Source organism: Pyrus communis, chromosome 15 (assembly GCF_963583255.1).
Source record: "Pyrus communis chromosome 15, drPyrComm1.1, whole genome shotgun sequence".
Lineage (NCBI taxonomy): Eukaryota > Viridiplantae > Streptophyta > Magnoliopsida > Rosales > Rosaceae > Pyrus > Pyrus communis.
Window position 1 is genome coordinate 17,886,010 of NC_084817.1, and position 26,019 is coordinate 17,912,028.

Sequence of the window (26,019 nt, forward strand, 5' to 3'; positions counted from 1 at the left end):
TCGAAATTTAAACTCATTCAACGATAATAAATATAGTAGTGAGCATCACCATCACTTGAAGGTGGTGAGCAAAATATCCCTATATATTATAAATTGAGACGAATTGGTTTGGTTTTAAAAATTTTGTAATTTTAGTTGTTCGATGGGTTTTTTCTTTTTAATTTTTTCCTATAAAAAACAATATTTTTTTTAGTGAACATAATTAATGGCATAAATGCCATGTAATTTTGAACTGATTACTTGTCTTTACTATTAAATCCCATATATATTATACAAAAATGTATTTATTTCTCAAAGTATTCGGTTTTCGTTCTGTCGATTAATTTTATCAATACTTTTGTGTTGGTTTTTATATGGTAATATAGGAATAATATGGTTATTTATACATGTAGTATGGCTAAACACCACTTACTTCATATAACAAGAAATATATGCTTCTTTTTTACCCCAGAAAGAAAAAAGTTAATTTATGCTTTTCTAATGAAAGAAAATTTATGCTTGCTCATGTCAATTTACACCAGATTAATCAAATAACTTGCATGGAATAATCATCTTTTTAAGGCATAAAGATGATCAGTTAGGCTATGTTTGGGTAAAGGATTTATAATATTTTCTATCCAATTTTTGGAGACCATTCTTTATTAACTTAGTCTTAAACTCCAGGACTTGAAAATCCCCATCCAAACATAGCTTTAATCTATATAACATCACTTATGAAAGTTTTGCTTTGTCCAAGTGAGATTTGGATTCACGTACGGGAGTGTCTCACTTAGAAAAACAAAAATACAATGTTGAAAATCATTTTAATGAATAATTCTCTTTAGTGTAATTAACCAGATTTTGGCCTCTACGTACACACACATGCAATATTTGTAGTATCAATTCAACCAAAATTAAAAAAAAAAAAAAAAACAAAAAAAAAAATATAGTTTGTAGTATGATCTTATACTATAAAGCTGACTTCTTGTTTCAAACTGTGATCAGATGGAAGGTGGTCAGTCGTCTGGCATTGGAAGTGATCCATTCGAGCATGAATTCAGCTTGGAGAACAATACTGCGGTGAAACACTTATTTTCTTTTCATTTTTTGTTAAATTTCTAACACTTTCTGTTTCACTAGTTTAGTTAACCAGTTTACGAGATATGATATTTGGCACGAGTAAATAATCAATGTTACATAAACAAACAGTAAATATGATACAAATAGGTTCATATTTCTAATTATTTTACGACGTCATGTTTTGATGTAGCAGGAAGATGTTGTTGACTTGGGATCATCAACCGATAGCCCTCTGCCTGTGGATCCGACAAGGTCGACAGAGAGCCTTACAGAGGCAGAATTCAACTTTTTTAGCAACCCTTCCCACGAGCAACCTGCAAACTTGGCACCAAATGGGATTTCATTTTCTAATCTATTTGCTGAGGCAATGGGGAGTGACCCTCAAATAATGGTATATTTTGTTACTCATTTGAATTATGTCTTCAATTAAGTACGAACGAACCAAAATACTGTGTTTGGAATTCATTTTTACGTGGTGGATCTCACGTGATAGTGTAGATCTCACGTGAGTAGTGTTAAAGTTCAACGCATTGCGTTTAACAAATCTAAAAATTGTTCTAACGAAATAAAGTTTTACAACCTAAGTGGAGATAGCTCTAGTCTAGTAAAGGAACAAAATTATGATGATTGCATAATTATATAGACTTTGGTTATTAGAAAATGGTTTTGGATTTAATTGTCTTTTACAAACAGAAGGCATAGATATGACATACTCCAATCCCTAATTAACCAATTTGGGACATTGGGAATATAATGTTGTACTAACCATCGAGAATATTACAAGCTTAATTATGTGCATTAGTAGTATAAGCATTGTTAATCAAATTTGAATGGAAGCAATAACATTTATTTTCTTTCTTTTTCATTGATGTTTATTAGGCTCAACTTAATCTAGAAGACTCGCTCCCTCCGATTTCTGATGCTCCGAACTTGTTGTTGCCGCCATTGCCGGAAGTAACCTTCAGTCATCTACTTCCAAGAGCATGCCAACCCTATCCTCCATGCATGGTAAGACAGTAATTTGCCAGATAATATGATACGTTTCGTCAAACTAATCAATTTTAACCCATATTTGTGTGGATTCGCGTTTGAATGCGTGACTTGGACTAATAATCTAGCAACATAACATGTCGAACTCTGATAATTATAAAGCATCTCTCAACCTCATTTTCGAGTTTGTGTGACTGCAAATTGTAATAGTATAAATCTTCAGAAGAAGATATATTTTAGCATCACCCTAACTATGAAGAAGGTTGTGATGTTTTTAGGGTTATGCTAATTTGATGTTTGATGATGATTTTTTATTTTACTTTTTGATTTATTATTTTTTTGCATTTTTCACATAGGAGGAGCAAGAGTTCGGATCATCAGCTGGAAATAACTGGTACGGTCTGAATCCAGCAAATTTAACTCAAAACCTCGTGCCTGGAGCTGCTGGACTTTCAAGCTATCAGTCCTCTAACCCTCATTTTCCATATCCTCAAAACGAGAACGAAGGAACACCTTTCTTCTTCAACCCTCTCATATCAAGCAGTACACCACCGTATCGTCCGGTGCAGGTACGTGTATCCTACCTCAAACTTATTATTGCTTTTCCATTTAAAATGTTACTATCATGCTAATTCATCAAGTACCAACGGCATGGTGTGCGATTCATACGCATCAACGATTATCAGTCCGGATACAGGACGGAAATTGGGTTATTTCACATCCAAATTTCTGTCCTACATCAAGTCGTCTACAAACTATGATATGCCTTTGATAATTAGACCACTACTGACTATCTTTGGACATTTTGACGAACAGATGCCCGTCGGTGATGTTATTGTGGACCCATTTCACCAACAGGAGCAACTGCCTCTGTATGTCAATCACATTCTTTTGAAAAAAAATTCATTGCAATAAATTTCTAAGCATAATTTCTGATTGAATGAAAAATTGCTTGATTCTTAGGTCTCTTACTTTGGGGCCCAATCAATATGCCACAAGCACAGTGAGTTTTCTGTTTTGACCCTTCAAAGACTACCGTTAATAAGAAGTGATTTCCACTCGTTTTCTCTCCCGCACACCCCTCGTTTATTTCTGGTCATTGAAACGAACAAATCAAAGGAGAATCAATGAACATAAATAAACAGGGGTGTGCAGAAAGAGAAAATGGGTGTGCGGAAATCAATTCCCAAACTGTTTCAGTTTCATTTTACTTCACCAAGATTGATGACATTGATACTACTGCCGTATACTTGTTTTCCATGACCAGATGATGGCAGGCCACAGTGGTGGGAATCAGAGGACGTCCTACCTCAACCAGCAGCCAGCTGCTTTCTTCTATCCCCAGAGTGTCAATCCTGCAGCACAGCTCTCGATTCCACCCGGGTTTTGGTACATGACCTGACATAATCACAATCTTTGTTTAGTTGTCTTATAACATTGACGTATGTTTATTTTTGATGTGATGATTCAACTTAGGCCCCAACATAATCAAGTTATACAAGGTTATGGAGCTTTTAACCCACAAGGGAACAACTCCGTACCCTATGGAGCTGCACAAATAAGGTACACATAAATCAAATATTGCAAAGTGAACATGGAAACATGTTTGTTTATGGGAATTTTATTAACTTTTACACGTATGCATCTGATTTAGAGCCCAACCCCAAGACACCCTACAGTTGCTGAATCAGCCACAACAAATGAACCAAGTCCCTGAAAATCCTTTTCAAGTAGGGGAGGATTCCGGGTATCTGATCTTTCTTCTTTCCAAATTTATTTTTCAAATGCATCTTATCAGAAAAATAACAATCGATCATAGACACAAACCTTAATTGTATAATATTATGCATTTAGGATCTGGGTACTGGAATCATCTCTGGCAAGGTAATGCAACATTACCAATTTTTCTCCTATGAAAAGCATATCGTAATATAGTTCAATCTTAATTTTGAAATGCAGGGCCCCGCCTGGACAACAGGAACAAATTAACAAAGGGAAGGCGGCCCTTGCACGGAAGGCACAAAATTCTAATTCTAATCCTCTCATGCAGTCTAGGTTAGCAATCAAAAGTTTAATTCTTCTATGAATCTATATATGAAAGTGTAATAATGCAGTAAAATTTTGGGGGAAATTGGTAAACAGATTACTTGATGGGAGGGGTGTGCTTACGATTATCTATGTCTTTTTCAGGCCTCGTGGAGTGGCTAAGTCACGACCTTCTATCCCTATCCCTATAAGGCCGAGGCCGTCTGTGCTACCTAACATAGCTGATCCTCCGCATCACAGCTCTGCGCCTTCCAAAACTCAGATATCTTTTAGGTACCTGCATGATCCTTATTTGCTTATATTATTCATTCCTTCAGGGTAAGTACAAGGAATTTAGAAAAGAATGGAACATATTACTAATCTTAATATTTCATTTAAAGAACATAAAATTGTTTACGTAGCCCATTAGAAACAAACTTTTCACTGAAACTAAAAGGGTGATGCGATGTTCGATACACACGATAGCCACCCCACACCCACCCACCGCCCCTCCCCTCCCCCCCCCCCCCCCCCCCCCCCTTTCTCAACCTTCTCTTGGTGCTTTTACGTCCAAAACATTTTACCCTATGTTAATCACTTAAATTTATGAAGATACAGAATTGTTTCTTTTTAATCACAAGTATCTTCTAGGAAAAGTACTTTTAATGGTTCAGGTTCATGCTTTTATTGAATTTTTTTTTTTTTTTTTTTTTGGCAGGTTTCCTCCCATCCAACTTGAAGAGATAATGAATCAATCTAATGTTACAAGTGATAGCAGTTTTAAGAGGAGCAGTCAACTGCAAAACTCCCCAACTGAGCAAGTAAGAGGCTTCCTTACTCAACAATTCAAATAAGTTTCTGAATCTATCGTCAAATATCCTACATTATTTTCATTGGGAAACTTTATAAGGATCACACTGATTTTTGACTTCCCAACCAACATGAGTCTTCACCAAGCAATAAGATAGCAGTATATAATATAGGGTATATTATCAATTTCCCCCTTGAACTTGTGACCATTGGCCAATTTCCCCCCTGAACTTTAATTTTGGCCAATTTCCCCCCTCAACTCTCATAATTAGTCAATTCCCCCCCTGAACTTTAATTTGGCCAATTTCCCCCCTCAACTCTCAAAATTAGTCAATTTGCACCCTACTGTTAATTTTTTTTTTTTTTTTTTAATTTTCCATCTATTCTTTTCTTAATTTTCAATCTTTCTAATAGCTTCCAACAAAGTACTAAAATTAACATAAACTCACATGCATAATATAGGGTAAAATGTACAAAAACATAATACAGTTAGTATGTGACATGGGTTGATTATAAAGAAAAGTTATGAATCGGGTTTAAAGCATGTAGAAGAAGAAATAATAACAAAAAGAAATAATAATCCTAAACTCATGGATCAAACCTATTTCAATAAAATGGGTTATTCTTAATAAGGAGTCGAAAATTATGAATAGACTAGCCATTTTTTTACTAAAGCTCGATTCTCCGCAATTTACTTGAACTTAGCTTTCACTTTTACAAAGAAAATTGTATTCACATACAAAAATTTACACATCAATCCTTTTTGTTATCAATTTTGTATAGTCAAAAATCAAATAAAATTACTCCATATTGATTTATTATGACTAATAATACTATCTATGATAAATTGTAAAATTCTAAATTTTAATCTATTTGTAATAGGATAAAGATATAAGAACATGATTAACATACATCTTATTTAGTTTCTTACACACACTTGTTTAATTATGATCAAATTAAAAATTTAACAGTAGGGTGCAAATTGACTAATTATAAGAGTTGAGGGGGGAAATTGGCTAAATTAAAGTTGAGGGGGGAAATTGACTAATCTTGAGAGTTCAGGGGGGAAATTGGCCAAAATTAAAGTTGAGGGGGGAAATTGGCTAATGGTCACAAGTTCAGGGGGGAAATTGATAATATACCCTATAATATATTGTAAGAACTCTACCATTGTGTGTAAAGGGGTTCCCCAATCGACATAAACATTCTTCGATGCACTTAGAGAAAAATCCTATTAATATGTGGTTTCTTTTCTTGAGTATGTTTTCATAAATAAGGGTTCTGAAGAATAGAAAATGTTTTAGGGAGAGATACCAGAACAGGGGTTTTCTGAAAAACGACATGGCAAACGACCAGTAAAAGTGTCATCCTCGGCCAAACGCTCAAAGGTAGCAACTTTTCAGTACTGCATTGCATTAGGTTTTGCAACGGTTTAACCATGTGAAAGGGTTTCAGAATCAACATTGTATTATGATCACTGATGAAATCATCTTTCACTGAAATGCAGAGGACTTCAGCAGCTTCTAGTCGTAGGGAAGTCAACAGGAGTACTTTTGAACCGCAAGAAAAAGAATTAACTCTAGTCACCAGTTATTCAGTTCCTCCTAATCCAAGGTATTTGAAGTTTTATTGAATGGTCATCTTTCTGTTCTTGGTAAACTTTAAACTGATTATAGTTTTTATGATTTCAGGCAAATTAAAAATAGTCTTTATGATCCAGCATTTGAGGCAATGGGATTGCCTATTGACCCGCATCTTCGAATGTTGCTAGCACCCCAGCCGAATCCTCATGCAAAGAAATAGTTGGCTTGGTCACCTTTAAATTGTCCGGCAAGAGTTGGTCCTGCCGTGATTTATTGTTCAATAATAAAATGCCAGTTTTATTCTGACATTATAGTCCTTGACAATTGTTTAAGGTATTTCCTTGATGGATTTCTTAAAGGTTCCTAAGAATTTTATTTAAAATTTTTACCAAAAAATATTTCTATCTAGTTGTAGTTTTCATGCGTGCAGATGCTTTAAATCTATAAACAATCATAATTTATTTTTTTATGGCTGAGGAAAAAATTGCATAAGAACACATCATCCCCTTAGTTTCAAGGAAAAGGATGTGCAATAGGTCAAATGCCAATAAGTACTGAAAATTCGTAGAACATACGAAATACGAACACCAAAATGCTATTGTCTCTTAGCTTAATATTTGATTGATTGGATGGGTAGTGGCCAGGAAGAACATAATTGGTGGAGATAGAATGGACATGAAACCACAGATCTTTTTGAAAGGAAAGAATACTAGGTGTAAATCTGTTATACAAACAATCGTCCATATAAGCTTAAAGCATCAAGCTTGTCTAGGGAGGTTTGAATTACCATTTGTGGAAACAAAGAAAAAATAGATGGCCTGTAAGTGATGCAAAAATAGAAGAGCGGATATTTTCTTCTATACAGGAGGCAGTTAGGGATCTGTAGTCTGGTAGATTGTCAGGGACACTCATACTAGAGCTTCATACTTGCGTATTCCTGATTCTATATTCAGTTCAAACAGAGTTTGTTTCCGGTTTTCCCGGGTGCTTTGCTGCAGAGATGTAAAAATTTGGTTTGTGTACCATGTTTTGACTGGCTTTGAACCCCTTAGCCTACCGCTGTACTTCTGTACTAAGAGTCCTCGAACAAGATTTTAATTTCTGGTATGTCCAGTCCTTTTGAGAGTTAAAATCTAGGTGATGCAGGACAGTAGCGTTAAGCTGCTGTGCAACACGAAATTGGTACCAGGGCAGGTTCACCGCATCGCTCTGCACCATGGCTGGCCGGGGACGAGGTTGTGGCCATGGAAACCAAACCTATCAAGCAGAGATGGATGAGATGAGGCGTATGATTGAAGATCTGTCAAGAGTACTGCAAGCTCTTCAACGACAGGAACATGCAGAGGCCCGTATGGAGATTCCGGTATGCGGACTCAGACCCTTCAACATACTGGAAGGTAGCCAGAAGGATGAAGAAGAGAACGTGGAAGACGAAAACCCCTTTCATGATGCTGGACCCCATAATGGGTGTGATAGAGGCAGATTGGAAGATTGATTGGTTCGTGTTTTGGAAAACGGTCCAGGAATTAAGTTGGTGTTGTTTTTGGCAAGATGCATGCAGAAGATAGAAAAGTGTTGGATGTAGAGCTCAAATAGCAGAGTACCACACGTCAATGGTGGAAGAGAGTTGAAGAACTGCGTGCTCAACTAGGGAACCCCAAAATCAACATATGGGGGAAGACAGCCTGGTACACCAAGTGTCATAATACAAGTGGTTGAAATTTTTTTTTTCAAATATCCAAACAGTTGTATTATGACACTTGGTTTACCGAGTCATGTCCCCGGCACACTGAAAAATATCTAAGAAAAGAGGGTACTGCGCCATGGCAACAAGAGAGCTGTTTCTAAGCCCCTAGACACAGGTTGGCAAGGTGAGCCAGCTGCTGCTTGAGGTGTTAAAAGTGATCAAGGAGACATTCCAAGTACTCGAACAGATGGTAGGAACTCTGTGGGTGCTGAATTCAAATGCAAAAGGGAAAGGATTGGTCTACAAAGCTAAGTCAAGAATTCCAAGGCTGGAAACATGTCAAAAGATCAGTGTTATGCGATGGGGCCATAGATCTTACGCTTCTCCACAAAGAAGAGTGAACTTGGCATCCGTGATATTATTTCAACTAGGTTCTGATTACTCACTATACTTTCATTTCCAAAAGCCCGATAACAAAAATCCAAATGAGATAATAATACATTCTAAAATTTATCCACCAATTTAACACATTCAACAAAAAAGAAAACGGAATCTCTCTCTTGAAAAAAACTAACCTCAATAAATAGTGTTATCAAAAACCCAAGGTTCGTGCACAAAAAGCTCTCGGCCATTCATTTGCACTGTCCCTGCAGCAATGTCCTCTGCGCGTTTCCTCTCTGCTTCAGCTCTTTTAGCAGATGCATCATCAGCCTACCAAAAAAAAATTTAACATATTAGCCTACACAACAATCTCATTAGTTCCACCAAACAGAAACAATTCCGAACAACAAAAACAAGAAGTCGACTCATATTCGACATTGCAATTCCGAACAAAAATCATACACACAGAAAAACACAACTACCCAATTAAAAAAGAAATCAAATTTTCACAAACATTTGTATATCTAACCAACCTTTATTAAAGCTAAATTAACAATCCAATCTAATCTATATTATGTAATGTATACTATTGCAATATGATACCAGAAATAGAAAGAAAAAAAAAGGAAGAAAATAAAACCCTACCCAGTACTTCCTACAAATCTAAAGCGAGAAAGTCAAAAATTGAGAGAAAAAAAGAAGAGAGGAGAGGGACCTTCTGGCGCTTCCAGGAGAGGAACTGGGCCTTCGTCATCGACCGCGGAATCTCGACTTCCTTAATTTCTTCTTCTCCCATTGTTCTTGTTTTTATGTTTGATTCTCGTTTTCTCGGGGATTGCACTTTCTGTTCCAAACAGAGGTCCGAGTGACTCTCTCATCGGTTAATGTAGTTTATTATTGTTAGGGTGGTGCCGCATGATTACACTAACACACTTCGGATTTATTCTTTTTTACAAAATTTTCTCACGTTTGAAACATTATAGTAACTCTTTGAGGTTCTGATTCACTTTTATACAATACTTGTAGAGCTGACATCACCTTAGAGGTAAACGTGTCCTTGAGTGGTTACGTAAGTAAATTAGAACATCAGAAGGTGTTAGTGTAATGTTTTAAATAAACCTTAAGAGGTGTTATTATAATTATATTGATTTTTTTTTACCTTTCACACACTCTTTCATTTTCAGCCATCAAATTGAATGAATTAAAGTATTGGAAAAATAAAAATTAGCAAAGTTTGTGTGGAAGGATAAAAAGGGTATGTGAATAGCATCATGACGCCGGGAATTGTGTTGAGACATTGTCATTGGGAACAACATACTACCAATGATATGTCGTTTGGCTAACTGGCTAAGACACATTTAGGAATGCTTCTGCTTGAAGTACTTTTTTTTTTTTGTCAACATGAACTTCATTAATAAAAGAAATGTTATAAAGATGGAAGTTTAAGGTCATCTTCATTGTAAAAAGAGATAAGGTTAATGGGCCAAAATATGGCCTGATTTGAACAAAATCTATCCCCAACTAAAGGCTAGGCTAAAAATCAATGTAGCTCACTAGGCCAAAGTATGCTCAAAGAGTTATTGGACTGGCCAAGCTTCACCTGATACCCATCCGTTTGATGGGTTGGTGCTGCATGCTATTTGGATATTCTAACCCTAACCTATATACTCCTGGTCATCCTCCTCATACTTGACTCCAACAACATCATCATTTGAAATCTTGTCCCGCCTCCTCATCCTCATCGTCGATCCAACACAAGACCAACACAACACTCTCTTTGTCTCTTTGTCTGCAGCAAAGGCCAATATTTCTTGGTCAACTCTTATCATCCCTTTTCTTTGCATTTGCCATTGCGGTGTTGCCCAACTCTTAGTGCTCCTGACTATGACATCCTTCACTCTCTTCACCAAGTGCTACTACTTGTGCTATCTTCTCGTTCTCTCTCTTCATCTCCTCATATGTAATTTTAAGTCATGCAATGCATACATTCTAATAACAATTTACCTGTTGTATGTGAAACTCCTTGATTCTATCTCTGACATGACATGACTTGAAACTCGAATAGTTATTATTTATTATTATTAGTCATTTATTTGGTCTTAATGGATAAATATCATATATTGTGTGACTATGAGCCCTTTGATTTTTGTCAAACTCAGACATTAATATACATACTTATATTTTGATTGCTCAAATTTGAAATTGTTTTCTTCATTCTCCGGAAAAATGATCAGTGAAATCCACGAGTGGCAAAACTAGTTTCGAGCAATGGAATTCGCGGACAGCAAATTTCTCTAACGCATCAAATATCCTAATTATGTTACTGCACTACCTCAAATCTACCTCAATGCCCAAAATCTTATGGCAGGAAATAAAGTTGCCCTTTTGGCAGTCCCATGGATGGTAAGTCACTAACACACTATTGCCAATTTGCCACCACCTTAATGAAGATTTGGGAGGCTGCTCATTAGAAAAATAATACATTATTGAGAGAGCTATGTTTAGCCATTTTGGTTCGAGATGTTATATGAGAATGGTCTGATACTTTTAATTAAAAATTAATTTCCTGCAAAGATATAATTATGGAAAGAGTTGTCTTTGGTCTTTTTGGTTGGAAATGGCCGAAAAGCCCAACAAATTGGCATCATAAGAAATTGATGTATAATTTTTCAACAAAAGAATGTATACAATACAGTTTCTACATATCCAATTAAAGAGGCAATATAAAGATACTAAAAAAAAAAATTACAACATGCCCAAAGAGGACAAAAGCCTAATTAAAAATAAAATATGGCCAAGCAGACAACGATCAACAACATCACATAACACCACCATTAGCTACTCCAGGACCAAACGCCACCACCACAATGAAGCAAATCAGGAGCTGTAAGGACTCTATCATGATAAGAATAACTGACGTGGAATTAATTAGTTAAAGTCAAAACCACTAAGGATGCTAATCTTCTTGTTTGTAGGACACTAAGTATACATGCATTAGTTATGGTTTTACAACTAAAAAAACGTGGAGGGTTTTTAGGCTTCAACCATCCCATGATAGTTGGGATGCAGTTGGGTAATATGCCTATTTAAGAGGTGTCTCAGCTCACAGGAAGACTACGTCCAAAGAAGATCTAGAACTATCGTTAAGGTTTTGATATCAGGTTCCTCAGTCAGTAGAAGACTCTCTTGGTGTTGCTATCTTTGCTGCTTGATTGATGACATCCTCACGTATGATCGATCTCCTTCTTCATCCCACTCTTTAAATGTTATATTTAAGATATGTGGTTTGTGATCCTTGTTGAAGACTAACCATTTATAGGTCTAACATTTGGTATCAAAGCAAGGTTAGTCTACTTGGATTCAAACTTGGTCATCTTAACATTTATACCTATATCACTCTATCCTCAGTGTTTGCAAAATATCTTGAAGAGATTTAAGGAAGCATTGGAATTGCACCGATGGGCAATTGCTTGTCAAAACCACATCAAAATAGGTTTCTGATAAACATTGTTACATGAATTAGGTTGCATGAAATTGTAACTCATTGGTCATAACATTCATATATTTCCTTTCAAAGAAGGGAATATTTTAAGTTGTTTGTTTTGTGAATTAGAACATAGTTTTTGGTGGAATGTTTGATAAATTCGATTATTTTAATTATTATTGTCCTTGATCATATTTTGATCCTGGGCACTAGAATTCTTCAACTGATGTTTGAGGTTTTCTCTTTTGTTTTTCTGGGATGGATTGTTGTGTTCGTGTGGTTGATGGAGTTGGGTTTTGGATCTTTTGAATTCGAGTTTCAAATTCCATCGTGCATGCGGTTCAAGCATGTTGCCCAATTTGAAATTCTCATTCCCAAAGTCTTTCTCAATGGTGTCTTGGTTTTGTTGGAGCTTGGCTGAAGGAACAAACCATCACGTAATTTTAATAATTGGACAAATATTTATTAAATCTTCACCAAAGTGGGATTTTATGGAAATTTTGGTCTGAGAAAGGATACATGGAATTGTGATTCAATTTCTAAGCCTTTTGCTCCTATTGACGATGAAATGAAGCTAAAATAGCGGTGCCTACAAGAATATCTTATTGCAGTTGGTCTCGGCCATGGTGGCAGAGGTGACGATGTTTTCGATTATACGTGATGAAGACACGGCAAGTCGGTGTCGTTTGGCCAATGAGCTCGTATAGGCCATTGGAATTGGAAAACTTGCATCTTCAAGCTCAGGCTCATGAAGCCTTATCAAACTTAGAGATTGTCATTGTTGAATCTCCATTGGGGTTAAATCCTAAAGTGGATGGGGACCGACTAATTGCAACTATTCCTCCATTGACAAAAGAGCATGTTTAGGTGACTTACAACTATTTTTCCCGTCATTTTTTGTTGTTGTGCCTATGTGTTATTTTCTTTATTGGATGTTCTATATACTTTATTTGGTTGACCATGTGTGCTTGTTTAGATTGTTCATTGCATCTGGACCTACATGTTTTGGAAAGCGTTTAGGTGGTGTTGATTATAGCACAACATGTTATGAAAGTTTGGTACCATGTGAAAGTGAAGAACAAGAAGGTAGAAGTAGTATTTGCCGAAGTTGTGAGTATTGTGATTAATCTTGCCGTGTAAATATACATGAGTACAAAAAGTTCTAGTCTAAATAATATATGGATTATATTGTTCTCTCTTCACGGATACTAACTAACAGTTTATATTCAAATTTATAAAGAAGGATAAACACAAAAGTTGGCGTTCACTAGGATTGTGATTTAACACATGTATTTCCTCATTTGTTTTTCAAGGGAATGTTTATCTGGCGTTCCTTGCTCCTCCTTATCTACCTTGAACGGATGGGAATTTTCTTAAGTTTGGCCATTGGCCACAGGATGGATTGTCACTTTCCACATCCATATAAACATGCATAATTAAATGAGCTTGTTTTCATAGCCGCTTGAATTTTGAGGTAATTTTGAGCTAAAAATTGCTTAATTAGTTTTGACCAAAAAATATTTTATGATTGATAAGTTTTTGGGATTTACTTTACTGATGTTTCTAACTTCTTTGCCTAATGTTTCTTGCCTTTTTCAGATGGTTGCAATCATAACAATAAAGTCTTTTACGATAGTATTTTCTACACTAACCTTTACTTCTTCAGGAAAAACTTCTAAGCGAGATTTTGTAGTTCATTCTTTTGTACATATGTTTTTCAGTAAAGTGAAAAGACTTCAAGAACTGAATTATATAAATTATGATTTTAAAACATATAACATGTCAATATTCTTTTCCAAAGAGATGAATGTATGAATGGTTTAAGATTTTTAAGATATAACATTTTAACGACAATTAAGTTGACTGTTTTCTTGCCCAAAGGCTTGAAATCTTGGTTGTTTTCTGAATCTTTTACATTACTATTATACAAGAAGGCTAGATAATCTATTTTCAAATGATGGCTAAACATGTTTCTTGCCAAAAGGTGTAACATAAACATGCATGAATGATTTATGAAGATTGTTGTAAAATGCAGAAAAATAGATAGAAAGAGGAAGAGAGAGAGAGAGAGAGAGAGAGAGAGAGAGAGAGAGAGAGAGAGAGAGATTTGTAGCTGAAATGTTTTCTTGATTGATTACTCAATGGATTACAATGATCACCTATATAGATGTTGCTACTACAAGACCTGCAGAGCAAGTTACTCTAACCTCCTCCTTATACCAGCTAATTATATCTCTAACAAATCTTATAAAAATAAATAAAAAATAGATTCTAACTAACTACATATAACAACTTATTTAATTTCTTGACAAGTGGCATTGATTTGACCATTTATTACCTTCTCGCTTGGATCACAGTTTTGTATTTCATCATTTTTACATCCCTCCTCAATCTAATGCTCGAGGGAACTGAGCATGAGATTGCTACAATGGTGGAGATAAGCCCTTTGTAAGAATGTTCATTGATTGGTTTGTGGAGAGTGCAATGGCTGAAACATTATCACAATATATCATTGGTGATGAATATAAAGGAATATGAACATCATAGAAAAGTTGTCGAAATATATCACAATATATCAGCTTCTGTGAAAGATCGAGAAACTGTGTGTTGTTTCTTAGATGCCCAAGAAATAGGATTTGAACCAAGAAACACTACAAAGCCTAAAGTTGATCTCTTATCATTTGGATCACCTGCACAATCTGCATCACTATAAGATTGTCTTGGTTTGAAATGAATACCATAGGTAGATGTACCTTTGAGATATCGAATGATTCTTTTAACTGCAATCACATGATAAGCCATAGGATTGTGCATGAATTGAAAAGCTTAATTTATAGAAAAAGCTATGTCAGGTCTTGTAAAAGTGACTGAAGTGCCCCAACAACACTCTTATATTGTTCAGGACTATGATAAGGCTTTTCATCATCTTTGAGTTGCCTATGCTAAGGTAGACATGGTGTAGCACATGGTTTAGAATCTTACAAATCCACTTTATCAATCAACTCATTGATATATTTTGTCTGTGACACAAACAATCTTTCTGAGGTATAGCTAATATGCAATCCTAGAAAATAGTGCAATATACCCAAATCTTTCATTTCAAACTCTGTAGTGAGAGCTATGATAACTTGGTTGATCAATTGAGAACTACTACGTGTGAGAATTACATCATCAACATATAGAAGTTGTAGGACAGTTCATTTTGAAGACTGTTGCATAAACAAAGAAAGATCAGCTTGTGAAACTTGGAATGTTTTCTTGATTGATTACTCAATGGATTACAATGATCACCTAAATAGGTGTTGCTGTTACAAGACTTGCAGAGCAAGTTACTCTAACCTTCTCCTTATACCAACTCACTATATCTCTAACAAATCTTATAAAAAAAACAGATTCCAACTAACTACATATAACAGCCTATTTAATCTCTTGACAAGTGGCATTGATCTGACCATTGATTACCTTCTCACTTGGATCACAATTTTGTATTTCATCCTTCTTACATGATGGACGTGAAATATTTGTCTATAAAGGAAGAAGTGAAGGCAAGAGTAGTATTAAGCACACAAACACTGCATCAATGATTGCAGATCCTCTTACAAAGCTCTTGGCTGTTGGAGTGTTCAAGGATCATGTCATGAATATGGGAATCATTTACTCATTTGATTCCGATGCTATATGGGAGTAAGGGTTGTTCTTTCATTTCATTTTTGCTTTTATGTTTTGAATAAGCATGGACTAATATATTCACATATTTGTCATCATGGCAGTAATTGAAGTTTTATTTTCAGTTGTTGTACGTATATAAATATATGTATGCAATATATGTTGAAGATGTATTGGACTGATATTAGATTTGAATGTAAGGAGCTTGGTATCACAAGTGTTCCGTTGAAGCCAAACAAAAGCTTGCCAATAATGTATTGGTCTGATCAATAGGAGCTTTGAAAGTAAAGCTTTTGAATGTGTTTTAGCATTTTAGTACCATGCATAAATTGTTTTGGGAAATGTGATCTTAGGGTGTTATGACTTGATGTACAAATTTCCTACGGTTCAATTCTTTGAAATTATTTACAGGAGATATGTAAGGGATTAGTGTGATTGAATTGGCTAAGGTGATCATTAAGGAACTAATTTGATTATGAACATTGAAGGAGCATGATCAGTGATAATTCAAAGTGGGAGAATGTAAGTACTTTATTTGAATCATCCCTAAGCATGATAAGGATAATTGACGTGTAATTAATTAGTTAAAGTCACAACCACTAAGGATGCTAATCTCCTTGTTTGTAGGACACTAATATACGTGCATTAGTTGTGATTTTTCAACTAAATAAACGTGGAGGAGTTTTAGGCATCAACCATCCCTTGATAGCTGGGATGCAGTTGGGTAATTTGCCTATATAGGAGGTGTCCCTGCTCACAGGAAGACTACGTCAAAACAAGATTTAGAACTATCGCTAGGGTTTTGATATCATGTTCCTCAGTGAATAGAAGACTATTTTGGTGTTGCTATCTTTGCTGCTTGATTGATGGCTTCCACATGTATGATCGATCTCTTTCTTCATCCCAACTCTTTAAATGTTATATTTAAGATATATGGTTTGTGATCCTTGTTGAAGACTAACCATTTATAGGTCTACCAGGAGCACTGCTAATGCCATTACACCACAAAGGTCATTGTATAAGATTACATGACTACACCAATCCCAAATCATATTCAAATCTTAAACTTAACTGTATATAAATGATAAAGGAGATACCAACATGTAGACAAGCTCCAAATAACCCATTGACCAACTGAGTAAATTAAATCTTTTGTCATCTTCACCACCCAGAGACCAACAAAAACGAGATCTCGATGCCAGAGAAAACAAAACCATGTAAACAGTACCAAAGAAGGAAATGGTATATAGACCCAAACTCAAACCAAAGGAATAGTTTTGCACACCTTCCGTTGAATGGGCGATAAATTATTCTCATGATGGGTGGTGAAGATAAGTTTCAAATTATACTTTTCAACCGAAAGAAAAAAACATAAGAGCCAACCTGATGTTATGGTTGAGTGGGGATGGGAGGAGGTGGAGAATAAATGTGGCGGTGACAGGAAGAGGGGAAAGAATTAAAGTTAAGGTTAGGGATTTGAGATTCATTTGGGTAGATCCAAAAATTGTGGCTAGGAGAACAAGTCTAAGATAGCAATTGGGAAATAGATATAGTGGGAAGAGTCCCGTTGTTGAGACGTTTTCAGCTAAAAAACCATCGTCTATCATGGTTTTGCGTAGCCATAGTCAACTATCACTGATGCAGAGGGAGAACGAGGCAGACCATAAATGTTTGTAGGGATGTAATAATGGATAAACGGGAGAAAAAGAAGAAGGAAGAAGATGAGGACAAGAGACCAAGGGGATGCAAATGCCATTAAGGAAGGGAGTAGGGTAGACGAGGCAGTAGAGGTGAAAGAGGGGCGGGGAGAAAGGTAAAAAGATAAAAAAAAGAAAAAGAAGAGGGAGTCGGAGGGAAAATAGGGAAGCAATCACAAGGTGAGATAGGGGAGAGGAATGATGGAGAGGGTGGGAATGAAAGGGGAAAAAGGCTGGGAAAAAGGGATGAGGGTTGGAAAAGGGTGGAAGGAAGGCTGCCGTTGACCCCAAACCAAAGCAAGGGGTCGTCAGCCAGGAAGCTTTTAGGCCATCTCCAACCAAAAGAGGGCCAGATAGCTCTCTTTAGCCTTATAGCCCTCCAAGAAATTATATTTTAATGAGCATTGCCATGCCATATTTCATACCATCTCCAACCGAGGGGGCTAAAAGGTCATTGGCCAAACATAGCCCTGTGATAAAAAACCTTCTCCAACCTAGGTAGCCAAAGGGCCATAGGCCAAACATAATTTATTATTTCAATTTAAAGACTACAACAACTTAAATTTAAAAACTACAACTTAAATATTAAAGACTACAACAACTTAAATTTAAAAAACTACAACTTAAATTTAAGGACTATAATCATCATCATCATCTGCCATTGTAGGAGTATAATCGGATGTACACAACTCCCGTTGGGCCATAATTTCCCTTTTTTCCCTATCAAAATATGACTTACAAATTGGAGTGTAATCCGAAGTGTTCCTTTGCATGTTCCTATCATCCATCTCTTCTTGTATTTGTTTTGCCCATTCTTCGTGCCTACGGTTCTTTTCTTCTATGGCAAAGGCATTTTGCTCCACCATTAATTGCAATGAGGACGCCATTTCCTGTTGACAGGCGTAATCATCCTTTGCCTTGCTCTTTTCCATTAATTTTCAGGCCTTGTTTCGTCCCGTAGCCCTAGGTATGTAACCTTCACCCAAATACGGATTTTCTACCCTTGTTTCTTGAATGGTATGAGATCCATGTTCATCCCCAACTACATTTGAGGATGCATTTTCGAACACCGTAGTAGGACCATCTATTTCTTAAGGTGGATCTTCAAATAACACCTACCCTTTACAAATTTCCCAGCAACCGTGATGACTAAAGGTTTTCAAGTTGTCCTCCATATACAATTCTTCCGCTTGGTGTAACAAGAAAATATAATTACAAAAATTAAAGGAAATTAATTTATGAAATTAAATGTAATATAATTAAATATTTAAAATAACTTGTGAAAACATTTACTTCGTTGTAGAAATTGGCTCCGCTTTCATGTCAGCTTCTGACCTTTAACACTGCTTGATGCTATTTATTCAAACTTGGATGAGGATTTTTTTTTTTCCATCTTGAAGAACAACTCTCGTGGTTTTGGGAATTTGCTGAAATGGTGCATTCGAAGAACTCATAGTACTTTTTGGACGTACGAGTCCAAACACCTTCACTTATTTGAGAACTCCCCCTCACACTATCTTCTGAGACCCATCTATAAGCCTTGCAAAGAGTTTCTTCTTTTTGGGTCCAAGCCCTACCTTTCATTGTAGATGTGGCCACTTGAAAATTATTGAAAATTTTGAAGGAAAGATTATTGGAAGAGGTAAGAGAATAGAATGTGAAGAATTGAAATAAAATGAAATAAGATAGTATGGAATGGTGAAAATTATGTGAGAAATGATGTAGAAATGGCTTAGGTATTTATAGGAAAAAAAAAATTAGAATTTATTATTATTATTATTTTTTATTTTGTACCAAAAAAAAAAAAAATTCAAATCCAACGATAACCTGGTGCCAGTTAGCCGTTGCTAGCTGGCATCATGCTGATGCCAAGTAATCGTTAGAGTTCAAAATTTGGGCCAGCTTAGGGCTGGTTAACCGGCTTCTTTAGGCTAGCCGGTTGGCTTAATTTGGTGGTTTGGCCCAGTGGGGCCCACAAGCCCTTTGGCTTAGCCCTCGGTTGGAGGCGGTTTTCATGTCATTTCGAGCTATTTTTAGCCCTATAGCCTTTTGGCCAGATCGGTTGGAGATGACCTTAGATATAGAGTTTTTGAAAAAGAGGGAAAAGGCACGGGGCCCTAGGTTCAATTCGAGGATGCAAGGCTAGATGTCTTTCGTTCGCATGCTTGAAGCACTTGTGCTCAAGCAGAAGTGTTGTTGTGGATAAACAAATTTAATAAAAACGCTCAAAGATCATCTCCAACCCTTTGGTTAAAACCTAAAATTTTTAACCCAGAAAATTTAGGTTTTAATCCAAAAATAGTTTTTCTCCTCCAACCTTTCTGGGTTAAACTTTTAGCCCGAGATTATTAAACAATGAATTTAGGATAATTTTTTTTTTCTTAAAATGATTTAAAAATAAATAAATTATGTAGACTATCCTAATTTAATTCTATGAAGATTTTAACATAAAAATATTTAGATTCTGATAGATATTGAAAAATCACTAAACTGACACCATGAAACTCGTGGAACACCATGAAAGAATATGAAACACATAAAAGAAAGTTTTTTTATTACTTTAGCCATTAGATTTAAATTTGGACCATTAGATTTTTTTTTTTTTTTTTTTTTTTTTTACGGTTGGATTATATCATATTAGATCTTAGCCGTTGGATTATATCATATTTATAAACAAAAAAAAAAAAAAAACAAAATACACATATATGGTGAGCTAACCTACTAATCTAGGAGTGAATCCTGACCTAAATTTGCTCTAGAAATGAATTTTTGGGTTAAAAAATATATTTACACTAAGGGTTGGAGCAAGTTGGAATAAGTTAATAACCTAAAATTTGAGTTTTACTTCAAAGATTAAAGTAGGTCTAAGTGTCTTTTTTTTTTTTCATTCTGGGAATGGCTTCTTGAAGAAGCGTTTTGCACATGCTTCTTCATAAAGCTTAAAAGATATTTTTGAAATATATAAATACTTTTATTTTTTTTAAATGTTCTAAAAAACGTTTTAGTTATTAAATGCTCTTTTAATTATTTTAAAAGCACTCTCAAATTATGTTAAGCTAGCTAGATTTATAAGTTCATCTCTAACACAAGGTCTCAAAAGTCAATTGGTCCAGAAGTATAGATCATCCAAAAATTCCATAAGTCGATGCTACAATAGTCGGTTAACTTTGAGAATACTGAACGTCTTATACTGGCCAACATGGTTTACAAAACGGACCACGTGTGACAACACACAAAAATTAGGACCCTCTTTTATTTTTGCTTCGCTCAGCACGTTTTATGTCATCATTCATTTAAATATTAACACACACAACCGATTGTATAAAAGAATCTCTCCGGTAACAGGGCTGAAAGTTAGCAACGTGCATTGATTCCCGCCTTTGTTTCAGTAGAAGAATGTAAAGGTGAACATTGACATATGACTAAAGCCACCTCTATGCGTATGGCCAAGAAAGAAAAATCTCAAACATCTCTGTACATATTTCTCAAAGCATCTGCACTTTATTAGGGTGACATAGCTTAATACCTTAATATCATAGATCTCGAGAACGAATCAAATCAAATGATTCTTTTTCTCTGTTTTTTTTACTTGCTCCTATGGGCCAATGTAGAAAAGATTGAGAAAAATCAGTCGTTCACAACAACTAAAGAACGATTCCTCGAGAAGTTATGAGACGCACTCGAACCATCAACAGCTGCTCCCACCAGTCACTTTGCAAGTAAGGCAGGCCTCTACTGCTTCACCAACAGTGAGGAAAACACTCTCTCCTCCAATCTTGTCTACCAATTTGGACACCTTTAGCCTGTGAATCACTTGCCACCTTGGGTTGGCCATGGCTAACTGCAATCCAAACAAATAGAATTAACTATCTTTTAAATTAGACAAGTAGTTTTGACATGCAGATGAAACACACACTTGTATGCCATATGAACACAACTTCTTGTGTATTTCTTCTAGGGCAAGAATTCCGGAAGTGTCCACATTCATCACATCTAGCATAAGAGGAAATTTACATTAATTAGTAAGTGAATATATCAAGACATATACATAATTCTTCGTAAAAAAAAAAAAAAAAAAAAAGAAGTCAATCTTAAATGGGTCGAGTCAAACCGGGCTAACTTATTTTACATTTTTAATCAAGTATTGCTTAGATTTAATTTTGTGTCGTTTTCAAAAACAGTATAATAATAATAATTATTATTATTATGTGTCAGCTCTACAAATAGTAAAATTCATTTGTATGATTAGTTCTAGCAAGTGATACATCAAACTAGCCTTAATGTTTCAAATAACTTCAAACTGACAGTACTTACTGGACATATCAAGGATTACATGTTGAATTCTTCTTTTTTCTTTCGGATCTCCAGTCTCATCCTCTTCTTTTGTCACCCACTTCAATACCCTAGAATAAATATAGCCTTCATGCATTAGTTATTTCTATGTCCAAATTAATTATGTCAACTGAAGGAGAAGGACATAAACTTAAATAATACTCGTATACCTTTCTTTCACAGAATTAGCATTGGCAAAGCAAAGCAAAGAGGAGTTGATGCCAATTATCAAGATGCTTGGAGTTTCAATGGCCATGGGATACTGATTGATGTTACAAAAGATGTCTGTTGTTGGAAGTCTCCCCAGAACATCTATTCCAGGTCTAAGTGAATTTATCAATATCTTTGCAAAAGAGATGCTTACCTGCATAAATGCACTCCAAAACTCATCAGAATCAAACACATGATTTCTGACCATATACTCTTACTGCTTAGTTTTAGCTTGATACTTGCAATATATTCAAAATTTGACATTAACTTTGATAGATTCTAGCAGAATCAATCCATGAAAGTAAAACTCCATTGTATAGTGGCTTCAGTGTGTGTGTGTGTGTGTAACGCTTTCATGCATTATTGTTAATCTATGTAGAAACATACTTGTTTTTGTTATTGGCTTACAATCATTCAAATCTCAGTGGGTTTATGTATGGGCATTTGCAAGATGCTTGTGAGATATCATATTAAATTAAGCATGGGAACCTACGTACCTAGCCATCAACAGCAAGCTCCATTGTGCTATTTGATATAACAAAATGTTCGGTATAACAAAAAGTGGACAATCCAAAAGGATTGACCTGACTCTTCCACTTTGTGGCCTGCTTGTAGGACCAAATCACACTAAAGATAAGCATCCAGTCCCACTAGGCTGGTCGTATCTCACCACTAAAATATCCAATCTCTATCACGAGACGGAGCCTACCCCTTGATCAAATTTGACTCTCCATATGTAAAATTTAGTACATTCTATTCTTTTGTTTCATCGAGCGATATTCTAAGTAATTTAATCTAATTATATGGAAAAAAAAGTTTTAATCAGAGTGCAGAAGACGAAACATATTGCTTTAATTAACTTGACTACGTTCATGTTTGCTGTACATTCTATCCTAAAGGGTAAGAGATCTTCACTCTAATTTAAAACTTAGGTATGGAAATTAGTGCCATGTACGCACAACGGGTAAAATGCATATTTGAAGGATTCAAAGTGAAAAGAGTGAAAATTAGTTACCGCAGCAAGAAGACCAATTTCTACTGATTCAAACAAGACCCCCAAGAATGCACCAACGCAAGCAAGGAAGTCCAATTTGTCAACCTTCCAAATGTGGTAAGCTCCATTGATATCAATGAGCCCAGGAAGAGCTGATAGGATGATTGAAGCAAGGATTGCCATGGGAGTGAAATACAATAGCCTAGTAAGTAATTCCAGTGACAAAATTACAGTTAGGGCCATCACTATATTTGATACCACAGTTTGACACCCTGCACTAAAATTTACTGCAGTTCTTGAAAATGAACCTGCAGAGACCAAAATCCATCAATTACTTATTATTCGAGTGATATTATAATTAATTTAATCTAAACTTCGGAAAGAGGGATGCAAACTTGGTTTCAGAGGGGAAAGTACACTGTGCTAATTATAAACATAACTCACCAGTTGCAACATAGCATGAAGTTAATGATCCAGCAATGTTCATGCATCCTATGGCTAGCATTTCCTTGTTACCATCAAGATGGTACCCTTTGATGGCAGCAAAAGATCGACCGACGGCAATGGCCTCCTGGTAAGTCAATAAAACATTTAGTTATCATGAAAAATCTACAACCTTTTTATCGGACACAAAATAAAAAAGAGCGGGATGCAACACGAGGAGCTCGATCATCCTAGTACTACTTTCAGCCAAACGCGCTTAATTTCGGAATTTTTATGGGGTCTACAACTTGATCAAGATTAAATATGTAGTGAAAGCAATGCAGAGAACTCACAGCAAGAGCAATGATAGCAGAAATGAGTCCCGCTTTGGCTGCTTGTCCAACATGTGGGCCTCTGAGTTGTAGCTGATGAGCTGAGCTTGGATTTAGTCCCCCTTTGATATGTTTTACAACATTTACTCCATGCTTGTCAGCTTTTGTTAAATACACTATCAAAGTAGATAATATAACTGATATAAGTGGGGCAATAGCTGGTAGCCAAAAGAGCTTTTTGTTTCTTTTTCCCTGCAAATAAAAAAAATTAATGTCTATGAAGGCTAAATCTAAAATTGCCAAATAAAATCTGAGACTGCTAGAATTTAATAAGTACTTACAATAAACCTAGCAATTAGGAGGAATATCAAGAATGCACAACCAAGGACGATGTTCAGAGGGTGCCACTGCCATTGAAACACTATCTGTTAACTTTCGTGAATCGAAAAATGAACATAAAAAAAAAGTACCATAATTTTTTTAAGAAAACACAAAATTTACATAATTTTTTTTAAGAAACAAAATATACTGAATTATATACACTTAATTAGTATTTATCATTGCTGTAAGTGTCTAATTAACTTACTGGTTCATGAACAATTGAATCGAAAACAGACTCCAAGACGGAGATTATATCGGTGTTGGTGGTGAAGTGGCTGATCCCAAGAAGGCCCTTGAGTTGTTGGAGGCCAATGATGATGGCTGCACCAGCCATAAACCCTACAATTGCAGCATGCGAAAGAAAGTCCACAAGAAATCCCAACCTACAAGTAGTACAAGAAAGGACTGTGTTAGGATGAAAATCGAAATTACGTTTCGGAAGGTTGCAGTAAAAACAAGTTTGCTGATCAACTTGCCTGAAAATTCCAAATGCAGCTTGGAAGATTCCGGCAAAAAATGTCACGGTGAACACAAGATTTCGGTAAGCAATAGGATTGGCCACAGGATCTTCTATCTTCTGAATCAAGGAGGGTAGGAGCATGGAAACCACAGCTACTGGCCCAATTGCTAGCTCTCTTGAGCTCCCCATTAGAGAATAAATCAGAGGTGGAACAATGCTTGTATCTAAATGCAATAACCCAAATGAAAAAAACCGATAAGATAAAACCAAAAGAATGAACAAAAATTTGCTGACAAATAAAACAAAATGAACAACTTACACAGGCCATATTGCGGATCAAGTTTTGCAAGATTAGCATATCCAATACTCTGCCAAGTTCATAAAAAGTACAAAAATGTATAACAAAAAAAATTAGAAGGACATTTTAATGGGATTTTCTAAGTAAATTAAACCGAAAAACTTACCTGAGGAACACTAAGGCTGGCCAGTGTCAAACCTGCCATCACATCATTTTTAAACTTTGATGCCTTGTAATTCCTCCCCCAGCTAAGGATTGGAAACAGACCCCGAAATAACGAAAAGGCTCGGTTTGCTGGTGTTTTCTGCTTGGAGTATCTGTTTCCTTGAGGAAGAAGATTGGATTTTATGCCATGAATGAGCTGCTGCCATAAGCCTGGTGGGTCAGGAGAAGAGAGAAGCCACTGAGCTCTCTCGGCTCGACCGGAAGTGTCCTCGGCTTGGCGGTGCTGCTGCTGAAGCTCCACGGTACTGAAGATCTCAGTTGGCAGTGAAGCCATGGTGGTTAAAAATTTGAAGTGTTTGGGTGAACTCTCTTGAGTCGCATATATTTTAGGTACCTGCAATGGTGTTCTAGTTTTTGTACCAAACCATGACAGAGATGTTTGAATGAATGCACTCATTAAATACATTGATGATGTCAAAATAACTGCAGCTGCTTATTGCATGTTGAAACATTAACTCATCGCAATTGATGAGCTCATTCATAATGAATAATATGAGTGTTATAAGCACGACACATTAATTTAATTTTCATGTAACGTTTTAAGTTTTACGGGAATTCTCACTTTACTATCCTAAAGTATCGTAAAATTCGCATTTTGTTATCCTTAATTTTTTCGTCGTAGTTTGCCTAAATTTTGATTTTTCTAACACTTTAATACTTCGGTTAGGCTTTTCGTCAAGTTCTTCGTTAAGTGATGATATGGCATAAATTTGGCATACCATATTTGCCACGTGGACGAGAGATTCTCTTCTAAATCCAAGCCACCATGTCTAGTGCGAATTCTTGGCAAATATGGTGGCAAATAGGGTGGGTCAAAGTTATGCAACATCATTAGGGCTGGAAAAAAATCCCAAAAATCCCAAACCAAACCGAAAAAATCCCGATCCCAAACCAAAAAAATCCCAAACCAAAATTCCCGAAAATTTCGGTATGTCATCCCGAACCAAACCGAAATTTTCGGTATGGGATTCGGGATTACATC

At 35.8% G+C, this 26,019-nt stretch overlaps 1 protein-coding gene and 1 long non-coding RNA gene across 2 annotated transcripts; both read right to left on the bottom strand.

Annotated features, from left to right (window-relative positions):
• Positions 1-2,965: 2,965 nt before the first annotated feature.
• On the bottom strand, positions 2,966-9,409 carry LOC137718744 (uncharacterized). Its single transcript, XR_011065926.1, has 3 exons — positions 9,251-9,409; positions 8,730-8,865; positions 2,966-3,447 (listed from the first exon to the last, which is right to left on the bottom strand). It is a non-coding gene; the product is annotated as an uncharacterized lncRNA (long non-coding RNA).
• An 11,223-nt stretch (positions 9,410-20,632) lies between these two features.
• Positions 20,633-25,474, bottom strand: LOC137717751 (low affinity sulfate transporter 3-like). Its single transcript, XM_068457215.1, has 12 exons — positions 24,979-25,474; positions 24,834-24,882; positions 24,531-24,738; positions 24,260-24,437; positions 24,015-24,080; positions 23,695-23,925; positions 23,363-23,489; positions 22,940-23,226; positions 21,885-22,078; positions 21,697-21,785; positions 21,299-21,375; positions 20,633-21,223 (listed from the first exon to the last, which is right to left on the bottom strand). The coding sequence occupies exons 1-12, from the start codon at positions 25,441-25,443 to the stop codon at positions 21,071-21,073; spliced, it is 2,124 nt and encodes a 707-aa protein (XP_068313316.1). The 5' UTR covers positions 25,444-25,474; the 3' UTR covers positions 20,633-21,070.
• Between the last annotated feature and the right edge of the window lie 545 nt (positions 25,475-26,019).

Bases quoted from the DNA above. Each gene is read 5' to 3' on its own strand.
- LOC137717751 (XM_068457215.1), bottom strand. From the start codon at position 25,443: ATGTATTTAATGAGTGCATTCATTCAAACATCTCTGTCATGGTTTGGT. The intron at 23,490-23,694 runs GTGAGTTCTCTG...TTGACTTACCAG, and splicing joins CTGCTATCATTGCTCTTGCT to GAGGCCATTGCCGTCGGTCG. The intron at 23,227-23,362 runs GTGAGTTATGTT...TGGTCTCTGCAG, and splicing joins TTCATGCTATGTTGCAACTG to GTTCATTTTCAAGAACTGCA.